Source organism: Petaurus breviceps, unplaced genomic scaffold (genome assembly GCF_028583685.1).
Source record: "Petaurus breviceps papuanus isolate PSGF00001 unplaced genomic scaffold, PetGlider_PUasm1.0 90895, whole genome shotgun sequence".
Lineage (NCBI taxonomy): Eukaryota > Metazoa > Chordata > Mammalia > Diprotodontia > Petauridae > Petaurus > Petaurus breviceps.
This window is the reverse complement of record NW_027187372.1, coordinates 4,977,226-4,988,761: the sequence shown is the minus strand read 5'-3', so window position 1 is coordinate 4,988,761 and position 11,536 is coordinate 4,977,226. Positions and strand designations below refer to the sequence as shown.

Below are 11,536 nucleotides of genomic sequence, written 5' to 3'. Positions count from 1 at the left end.
GTGTGTGTGTGTGTGTGTGTGTGTGTGTGTGTGTGTGTGTGTGTGTGTATCCATGGATTTAAGTTCTGGTTCTATTTTTGGATTTTTGTCTTTTGTGAATTTTTAGATGGTAAGTTTCTCCTGTGAATATCCTGTGAATTTCTGAAATTCTCAGCCACTGTTATACTTCCTTCCTATGCTTCTAACTAAGGATATATACATAATCAATTGTTCCATCCTTTTTTATTTTAAAACCTTTTGGATGGAATTTACAAGAAAAAACATTCTTACCAACCTTTGGTGTACTGCATCTCTTACCAGAACTCTGTCAGTCCTATATTGTAAACTGTGATCCAGAAATTCAGATCCCATTGTCAGCTGTTCACTTCCCAAATAAATTGTTCTCTTCTGCATTCCTTGCCTTCATTGGGCAGCAGTGAAACACAACCCTATGGTCTTCAGTTTCTTGCCCAAGAGTTTATAATCATTGGCAGTACTTTTTGCATTCCTCCTGAAAGTGTCACTTGTGCCCAGGTGAATCACCAGAAATGGATAGTTATGTGTTGAACCTATGCCTGAGGAGACCTGAGGACCTTTCCGTTGTTGTTATCAGGTCAACAAACAACTTCCAGAAAACCTCTGAGCAGGGAATTACCAACTTCTACTTCTCTTCTCTTTTTCCTCTTCCCATTACTGAATAACCTCTCACCTGAGAGCTTCTCCTCTATACCATCCTTGGAACAACAACCAGTTGTTTTATCTTTATAACATCCAGCTCTTTTCTCTTCGGGATGAGCCTCAAATCTTTTTTTTTTCACTCTAACTGTACAGTCATCCTTTTCCTTTCTTTTCTTCTTTTTCTACACTTCCATTCTCCTTCGTTCTGACAAGGGTCAGGCCTTGCCTCCTCAATCTCAAGTCCCTGTCTTTCCCATTGAATCCTTATTTCTGATTTCTTTCATTCTCCCTAATATCTTAAATGTGAAGAGGAATTTTTAAAAAGTCTTCCTTTACTTTCTCCTCCAGGAGGGAGAACAGCCTACTCTTTTTTTTAATTAGGTGTGATTTATTGTAATCACTTTTTTAATGCATATTTTTTAATGGTTATCAAAATATATTTTTAGTTTATATACATCATTCATTTCCACAAGATTTTGAGTTACAAATTTTCTCCCCAATTTTCCCTACCCATCATCCCAAAGCAGCATTCCCACTGAATATCCCCTCCCCCAATTTGCTCTCTCCCATATCTTCCCCCATTCCCCCTTCAACTTTCCAGTAGGGCACAGAGGATCTCTATGCCCCAGTGTCTGTATATCTCATTTCCCAGTTACATGTAAAATATTAATAATAACATGCATATATATTTTTAAACATTTTATTTTAACACTTTGGATTCCAGATTCTTTCCCTTCCTCCCTTGTCACCCACCTTCACTGGGAAGATAAGCAATTCAATATAGGTTGTACATGAATAGCTATGCAAAACATTTCCATAGTGGATATATTGTGGAAGACTGACTATATTTCCCTCTATCCTATCTCACCCCCACTTTTTCTATTCTCTACTTTGATCCTTTCCCTTTTCAAAAGTGAGTGCTTCCAACTTCCCTCCCCCCCAGCCTGCCCTTCCTTCCATTATCCCCCCTTTCTTCCCCTTCCCCTCTACTCTCCTGTAGGGAGAGATACCCTATTTAGTGTGTATGTCATTCCCTCCCTAAGCCAAATTCAATGAGAATAAAGTTGACTCATTCCCTTTTGCCTTCTTGTTCTTACCCTCCATTGTAACAATTTTCCTTTGCCTCTTCTATGAGATAATTTACCCCCATTCTGTCTCTCCCCATCTCCTCTCATTATATTCCTCTCTCACCTCTTAATTTCACCTTTTAAGTATAATCCCTTCCTGTTAAATTGTCCTGTGCCCTCTGTCTATGTATACCTGTAGACATATATACACACAGTCACATATGTGTTTATACAACCATATACCCTCCTATATAGACATGTATATGTATGTATACATACATATATATATATATACATACACACATATACGCTTCTATTCCCTTCAATTATTCTCATACTGAGAAAAGTTTCATAAGTTACAATTATCATTTTTCCATGTAGGAATATAAGTAGTTCAACTTTGATAAGTTTTTTTATGATTTCTTTTACCTGATTACCTTCTCAAGCTTCTCTTGCTTCTTGTATCTGAATGTCAAATTTTCTATTCAACTCTGTTTTTTTTTTTCATCAAGAATGCTTGAAAGTCCTCTATTCCACTGAATGACCATATTTTTCCCTGGAACATGATACTCAGTTTTGCTGGGTAGGTGACTCTTGGTCTTAATCCCAGCTATCATATTCCAAGCCCTTCAATCCCTCAGTGTAGAAGCTGCCAGGTCCTGAGTTATACTGATTGTGTTTCCACAATATTCAAATTGTTTCTTCCTGGCTGCTTGTAATATTTTCTCCTTGATCTGGGAACTCTGGAACCTGGCTATAATCTTCCTAGGAGTTGAGAACAACCTACTCTTGGTAACACAGATAACAACCACTTGATTGTGGCAGAAATGGAAATATCATGAATTTGATATAACTCACTACACAATTTTCCCTCCTCTTCTTCAGTCTTGTTTCTTGAACCTGTATGTGTTAATATTGTGGCCGTTCAAGTTTAAGCACCTACTTAAAACTTTTTATGGCAACTTCACCCAAATTCCTTTCCTTTGTTTCAGCAACTCCACCCATAGCCAAAGCTTTGGTCATATCCACCTTCCCTTCAGCTTTGTACCAATCTTCTGTCTCTTTAATCAATTTGACCATATTTTCATAACCTAGCTCACTCACCTTCTCTTTTTTTCTTTGCCTTGTCTTGCCAACTACCTTATCCTTATCCTTCTTGCCTCTTTATCTTCAAATTCTAATCCCTAATCCTCCTTAATTCTTTTCTGTGCATATTAGATGCTAGAAAACTGGACAGTTCCATCATCTTTACCCTGATAAGTATTTTCCCTTTGTTGGGCTGCCTTTTTCTATCTCATAACTTTCCTTCTTTATGCTTCTTTGCACTAGCCAAACTATATCTAATAATAATGATAATGGTTAACATTTATGTAATTCTTCCTATGTGCCAAGCACTGTGTTAAGTACTTTATAAATATTATATTATCCTAACTACAACCCTGGGATGTAATTGCTGTTATCATCCCCATTTTATAGTTGAGGGAGCTGAGGCAGAGTTCACACAATTTGTCCAGGGTCACACAGATCTCAGTATCTCAGGCTGGATTTAAAACCATTCCTTCCTGGTCCTAGACCTGGAGCTCTGTGCACCATGGCACCACCGAGTAGCTTTGGCTGCACCGTCCTACATGAGGACCAAAGGAGACAATGTGTGCAAAGTGCTTAACTTACTGTACTACTTGTTATTCAGTCATTCTAGTCATTTCCAACTCTTCCTGATCCTATTTGGGGTTTTCTTGGCAGAGGTACTGGAGGGATTTGCCCTTTCTTTCTCTGGCTCATTTTATAGATGAGGAAACTGAGACAAATAGGGTTAAGTGACTTGCCCAGCGTCACCCAGCTTATAAGTGTCTGAGGCTGAATTTGAACTCAGGTCTTCTTGACTCTAGGCCTGGGGGGGGGGGGGCGTTCTACACACTGCTCCACCTAGCAGTGCTATGGTGCTATTTGCATGTCAGCTATTATTATCTTTCTAGCCTGATTTCATATTTATTATTATTCACCTTCCTATGTCCAAACATACATCTTTGTCATTTTCACCTCCTAGAATCCTTCAAGGCTTAGCTCAAGAGTCTCCTCTTTCCTGAAGCTCTCACTGATGTCTCTGCTTTCATGTAGTTTCCCTTTGGAAATCACCTTGTATTGATTAATTTATCTATGTATGTGTTGTATCCCCCCAGCAGAATATAACCTCTTTGAGGTTAGGGACTCTTATTTTGTCTTTGTATCTCTCATTTCCTGCTCTTGTACATAATAGAATATATTATGCATTTTTATTAAATAAAATTAAGTAGAAAGATCTCAAGGGTTATCATGCAGAAAAGAGAGTAGGTTTACTCTGCTTGCCTTAGAACAATTATATACCTAGAATACCTTTCAAACCCATGCTTTCTATCCCAAATGCCATCACCTTAGCGTGAGCCCTTATTACCACCCACCCAGCCTCTACTGCAATAACCTCCCTATGGGTATTCTACCACTGCTCACTCCCCTCCCCAATCTATACTGTTGTCAGAATATTCTTTCTTCTCTTTTCATTGCTAAGGTCAAAATTTTTCTGTAGCTACTATTGCCTGATAAATAATGTTTAAAACTCCTCTGCCTGGCATTCAAGGCCTTACCCAATCCAAACTGTAGTTTCTACTCTACTTTTCCATGCTTTTCTCATATTATTCCCCTCTAAAACTTTGCTTCAATTAAATCAGATTACTCTCTGACCCTAAACATATGTTACCTTCACCTCCTGTGTCAGAAATACCCTCTATCTTCACTTACTGAATTCCTACTCATTCTTTAAAATCCAGTTCAAATGCCTCCTCCTTCAAGAAGTTTTCCCTGAACTCTGGTTAAGGACAAACTTCTCCCTCAGACCTAATATGGCACTGCTCCTGTAACTCTCCAGTGCACCTATTACAGTGTGTTTTATAATTGCCAGGTGTGGTAGCTTATCTCCTTCCTAGACTGTAAGATTAATGAAAGTGGGGGCTTCTCATCTAAAATGTTTATCTCCCCACATCACCTAGCCCAGTGTTCTGCACGTAGCAAGCAGCCAATCAATGCTTGCTGTATTGTTTTAAGTGTAATTAAAAAGGCACAAACAAAATGCTAAAGGAATTTGGAGTGAGGAGAGGGGTCTCCCAGCTGGGGAGATCTGGGATGACTTCGTGAAGGAGAAAGAACGTGAGCCAGCTTGGAAGGATGTGAATAGAGATAGCTGGGGAGGGTATAGCTTAATATAAAGAATAACAGGAGTCAAGACAAAGTTGGAAAAATGTAGAACCTGTTCAGGAAATGGCAAATAGTCCAATTTGGCTGGAACTTAGGGCATGTGGGAAGGTGGAGGAGGAGATAAGGCTAAAGTTGGAGTTTGGTGTCAGAGCTGCACTGTGGCAGGGACAGAATTCTGAATTCTCCATCATTACCATTCTCCATCTCTGTCCACTTTACACCTCACACTGGCCCCAAATTAAAAATCAGCTCCACCCCCTGGCTTGCTCACCAGCTCAGCAGTTCAGAGGTTACTGGAGAGGCTTAGGTTATGGTTGTGCTTTTCTTTTTCAAGACTGTCTTTCATGATTGTCCTAACATTTTAATAACATGCTTTTTAGACTTACTATTGTGAATGTTATTATTCTCTTTTGTTTTCATAGAAAATTGTTTTGCTGCTTAATAGCTGTCCAGTCATTCAGATTATATTCATAGTTTTTTTCTTCAGAAAAAAACTTTATGAGACAATCATTTTATTGACCAAAAAAAGTTCTAATTCTTTCCCATATATTTGTGGAGGAATAATGTGCAAGGTTCTGTCCTAGAAATTGGGGAAAGACAAAAAAGACAAAAAGCAAAACATGCTCTGCTCTCAAAGAACGTATTCTATTGGGAGGCTCAACAGATATGCAGATAAATGAAGTAAATGAATATAATATATACCAAGTAACTTCAGAAGGAAGCATATCATAATATATAGTGCTAGAAATGACCCCTTCATTTTACAATATAGCATTACATAGCTGGAACTACATATACATATATACAACACGTATAATATGTGTGTATGTATATGTGTACACATGTGTATATCTGTTGTAATAGAACTCCACTTTCATGAGTAGAAAACTCCCCAGGAGGAAACTCTCTTTCCCAGAGTGGCTCAGCCTCCATCCTACGACTCACACGATTAGAGAGTTATCTGGGATATTGAAAGGTTATGTGATTTTCCCAGGGTCATACAAACCAATATTGTCAGAGGTGGCACTTGAACTCAGGTCTTCTTGACTCCGAAATTCTTTATTCACTGTACTTCACTGCCTTTCCCAATATTTCCCTATATTATATGTATATTTGAAAGTACAATGAAATATCCAGAACTGTGGGGTACCAGAATTTTCTCCTTTTGTATCAGATGTATGTCACTTTCCTTGCATGTTTATAAGAAACAGAAGAAATATGTGTTTCTTATCTCAGGGCAAAACAAAACTTGGGGAGAGAAGGGACTTTGGAAAATAGTCAGATACAATGAGACGACAGAAGTAAAACTGGACACAGCAAATACCAAGTTAGTTCAGCATGGCAGTGGGGGGCTGTCAGGAAGCCCAGGAGAGCCCTTGGACTACCTTGTCAGGTGCTAGTCTCATCTGACTTCTGACCCTTCTGCAGCCAGTTCTACAACTACCCCAAACTCATGACTCTTTGCTTCTTCCTTCCTCAGTCATGGTGGCTGAACCTGCTGGACGGACTTGTGCAGAGAGTATACAACCATTCCTGTCTTCCATCTTGGAGGAACTCATGGGGCCAGTGAGTTCTGGGTTCAGTGAGGTCCGGGCTCTCTTTGAAAAAGAAGTGAATGAAATCAGCCAAAGTTTTCAGACCAACAAAGATCCTGCTCAGCTGAAGGAGGTAAAGAAATAAAGTGGAATGGCCAGTTAGAGATGGATCATTTGAGTATTTGAAGAATCTTCATCTTGGCAGAGATCTATTTGATTTTTAAAATAGACATTATATAGCTGTGGCAAAGAGGAAGTTTGTGATAATGATTTTCACTGTAGCTTATACTTGAGAACCTTCCATCATTCCTGATTAGTTGAATCCCCTAAAATTCTTTCCATGTCTAAGTAAAATGATAGCAGTCTTTTTATGATAACAAATGTTGAACAGGTCAGATTTCTGGGCCATTCTTTCAGAGACTTCCCTCCAGGGGATATCAATCTACCAATCACCATTCTTTGGATCCATTCATAAAATCAGATTCAAATTCACTTAACTACACAATCATTTGGCCCACATCTCTTTATTTTTTTACAAAAGAACACTATAAGAGACATAAAATTCCTGGCTGAAGTCCAAGAATACTATGTCTAAGTCATTCTCTTGATCTTTTGTCTAGTAGTCCTTTAAAAAAAAAGTTAGCCTGGTATGAGTTATTCTTGACCCTAAGTATTCTAAATAACTTTCTGACAATTAGCACTATCCCAAAGTAGAATGGATTACCTCAAGAGATAGTGAATTCTTTTTTTTTTTTTTTGGAGGGGGGCAGGTAGGCAGTTGGGCTTAAGTGACTTGCCCAAGGTCACACTGCTAGGTTTTTGTGTGTGTGTGTGTGTGTGTGTGTGTTAAGTGTCTGAGGCCGGATTTGAACTCAGGTCCTCCTGAATCCAGGGCTGGCGTTCTATTCACTGCGTCACCTAGCCACCCGGTAGTGAATTCTTTTTTTTTTTTTTAATTTTTAAGCAATCGGGGTTAAGTAACTTGCTCAAGGTTACACGGCCAGTTATTTCTGGGTGTGGTACTGAGTGTCTGAGCCCAGGATTCGATCTCCAGGTCGTCCCAACACTGGAGCCGGTGCTCTTACTTGCTGAGCCACCTGGCCGCCCCTAAGCAATTGGGGTTAAGTAACTTGCTCAAGGTTACACGGCCAGGTGTTTCTGGGTGGGTGCTAAGTGTCTGAGCCCGGGATTTGATCTCCAGGTCTTCTCAACACTGAAGCCGGTGTTCTTACTTGCTGTGCTACCTGGCCGCCCCTAGGTAGTGAATTCTTTATCAGTGGAAATCTTCAGATTCAGGTTAAGTGATGCCATAGATGGCTTTCTTGTTCAGGTATTGGTTGGCTTGGTAGAATTCTGATGCCCCTTCCAACTTTGAAATTCTACAAGGTGCCTTTTCCTGAAGCTCCATAGGGAGTAGCTAGAACTGAGATTTCTCCACAGCTCTGTACCTCTTCTAGGTATCTGCCACCCCAGGTCCTGCTTCCTTACTCACTAAAGACAGGTGAAAAACTATGGAGAGAAGAGGAAATAGTAAGAAGGGAAAGCGAGAGCAATGGTTCTGGGTGCTTTTTATCCACCAAGAATCAACAGAGCAGAAAAATATAGCAAGTTGTATATTTCACGGACCTAGCGTTCTTATTCTTAGAAACATACTCATTCCCATAATCCTTGAGAATTTAAGATGTATTTCTTGAAATCAGCCTCTCATGCCTCAAGAGTTTTTTGTTTCTTCACCGAACTATAGCACTTGGACAAGCTGAGGAATCTTCCACTGAACTCAGTGAAGATGGAACCTTGTTACTTGAAAGTCAATCTGCTCCAGGAACAACTCCAAGACCTCAAGAGTCGCTTCAAGTTCCCCCACATTGACTTGGTGGTACAGAGGACCCAAAACTACATGCAGGAAGTAGGTGAAGCAAGGGTACTTCCCTGGGCAGGACAGGGACTGTGGAAAGGGTAGCTGATCAAGATATGAAAGAGAAAATAAATATTCCCAGTCATAAAGGAGCTAGTCTTTGGTAGGGCTTTTCCCAGTAGGATTGGGAGTTCGGTGGGGTGGGAAGAAAGGAAGGTTCCAGCATGGTTTCTCCTCAATGCTAATCCAAAGCACACTACTCCTCCCCCCCCCAGATCCTGCTTCCTTGACCACTAAAGAGAAGTGAAAAATTCTGGAGAAAAGAGGAAACAGTAAAAAGGGAAAGTGGGAACAATAATTCTAGGTGCTTTTCAGACACTAAGAATCAGCAGAGCAAAATTAAATCTGTCAGAATTCAATTGAATAGAATGCCATTTAATGAATTCCATTCAACAAACTAAAATTGAAGCGTAACCATCTTTCTACTTGCACTTCAGGCAGACTATAGAGAATACAGAAAATGGAGCTAGGAGAGATCATAAGATCCTTCTAGATATTCTCTCTCCTCTCTGGATTTTTATGACACTGCCCTCTCCTGGTTCTCCTCCGACCTATGCAACCACTCTATCTCAGTCTTCTTCATTCAGTCAATATCCAAGTCATAACTGTGATTGTCCCCCCTAGGCTTCTTTCCTGCTTTCTCTTCTTTTTTCTTCTACTTGGTCTACTCCAGATCTCTCACCAGCCTCCCATGGTTTCACTTACAAATCTCTCTGCCGATGACTTTAAGATCTACATATCTAGGGGGTAGCTAGCTGGTACAGTAAATGGAGCACTGACCCTGGAGTCAGGAGGGCCTGAGTTCAAATGTGACCTCAGATACTTACTAGTTGTATGTATGACTCTGGGCAAGTCATTTAACCCCAATTGCCTCAAAAAATATTGAAGTTTTTTGCTTTTTGGAGGGCAATTTGGGTTAAGTGACTTGCTCAAGGTCACATGGCTAGTAAGTGTTAAGTGTCTGAGGTCGGATTTGAACTCAGGTCCTCCTGACTCCAGGGCCAGTGCTCTATTCACTGAACCACCTAGCTGCCCCATCAAAAAATTATTTTTAAAAAATCTACATATATAGCTGTCAGCTGCCTCTTGAACCATGATGGGGAAGGGTGTGGGGTAGGAAACTGCCTACTGTACCTTTTGAACTGGAGTCCCATAGCCATCTCAAACTAAACATGCACAAAACAGAACTCATCTCTGCCCCCTCCCAAACCAGCCCCTTTCCAAATTTCCTTCTTTCTGTTGATGGTACCACCATCCTTCCAATCATCCAGGTTCACAAACTCAGTCATCATTGACTCCTCACTCTCAGTCACCCCACATATCCAATCTGTCAATAAATATTGTTTCTGTCTCCACTTCCTTTGAACGTATCTTCTTCTGTGCCCTTATAAAGCCACGACTCTGTTTGAAGTTTTTATTGCCTCTCATGTGGACCTTTGCAATAGCCTCCCAAATGGTCTTCCTGTACCCAACAATCCATCTCCAGTCCATCCTCTAAGAAGCTGCCAACCTGATATTCCTAAAGAGCAAGACTGACCAGTTTTACTCCTCTACCAAGAACCTTCAGTTGCTCCCCATTGCTTTTAGGATAAAACCTTAACTTTGGCATTTTTAAGCCCTTTACAACCTGGCTTCATCCTGTCATTCCAGGCTAATTAAACATTATTCTCCCCAGTATATCATAAATTACAGCCAAACTGACCTACTTGCTTTGGCCCATACATGACAATCCATCTTCTACCTCCATGCCTTTGCATGTCCCCCTCATGACTAGAATGTTTTCCCTCTCCATACCTTAATACTTGAAGCTCCCCTCAAGGAACTTGCCCCTTCCTTCAATAGACCTTTCCTGATTCCCCTCAAGAATGTACCCTCCATCACTTTGTATTTATTTTATATGTATTCTGTATTTATTTATCTGTGAATATTTTAACCTCTCCTTAGAATATAAGCTCCTTGAGAGTGAGGACTATTTCTTTTTTTTTTGTCTTTATATCCCCAACACCTAGCACAATGCAGGACACATAGTAGGTACTTAATAAATTATTGTTGATTTGTTGATTCCATTCAAATTAGAAAAGAAAGGATATCAGGGGGAAAAAATCCCAAGTGAGAATGTATCCTCTTACAGTTTCCATCCTGGCTATTAAGAGACTTATTTCAGGAAGCAGACACAAGGAGAGGGTTTTAGGTCATCATACCCAGAAGTTATTCTCCTTGGTCAGCCTTGGAGCAGTGCCTAGAGGACCAGATTTTTCTTGCTTCAGAAACTTCCCTGATTTAGATAGTAGAAGGGAAATAGGGTAGAAGGAGATGAGACCAACTGGATATTGTAGAACACAGAAGCAGCACCTCCCATCAGGTAATGTCACTCTGGCTCTGTTCATATGTTGGTTTTGATTTCTAGCTCATGGAAAATGCGGTCTATACTTTTGAGCAGCTTCTATCTCCCCATCAACAAGGAGATGTGTCCAAAATCCCAACAGCTATTGAAAAAGTCAAGAAACGAGTCTTAAAGGTAAAATAACTCCCTTTTTTCAGTGGAGGAACTGTATAAAACAAGATTATGTCTCCTATGTTTTTTATGTTAAATGTAAAATGCCTTCCCACCCTTTTTATTTCCCTCCCTTTACTTCTCTTTGCTTCACAGAATCTTAAGCATTGGCAGGAATCCCAGAGACCATCGAATTTGTAACTGAACAAGAATCACTTTGATCCCATCCATACCCAATGAGTAATCCACCACCCATTCTTTATTTCCTAAGACAGTGATTCCTTTATGGAGGAAGCTCTAATTGTTAGCTTTTTCAAACAATGAGTCAAAAATCTGCCTTGTTACAATTTGTTGCAATTTCCACACATTAAATGTTCCTAGTTTACTCTCCTCTGTGGTCAAGGAGAACAAATCTAATCCCTTTTCCACATGCTAACCCCTTGTATACTTGGAGATCGCTGTCATGTTCCTTCCCCCATTGGTCTTCTCTTTTCTCTTCCCATCCCTCTCTCATCCTTTCCTTCCCTTCCTTTTAAAATTTGTCTCTATTTCCCACCATTTCCTCTCTCTCTCTCTCTCTCTCTCTCTCTCTCTCTCTCTCTCTCTCTCTCTCTGTCTCTCTCTCTGTCTCTCTCTCTCT

At 40.1% G+C, this 11,536-nt stretch overlaps 1 protein-coding gene across 1 annotated transcript in view; it reads left to right on the top strand.

Annotated features, from left to right (window-relative positions):
• Positions 1-11,536, top strand: part of NIBAN1 (niban apoptosis regulator 1) — a 213,657-nt gene that overhangs the window by 184,645 nt on the left and 17,476 nt on the right. Inside the window, exons 9-11 of the mRNA XM_069074417.1 lie at positions 6,433-6,620; positions 8,232-8,393; positions 10,810-10,920. Of these exons, the coding sequence (XP_068930518.1) occupies positions 6,433-6,620; positions 8,232-8,393; positions 10,810-10,920 (461 nt within the window). The remainder of the gene's footprint in view (positions 1-6,432; positions 6,621-8,231; positions 8,394-10,809; positions 10,921-11,536) is intronic.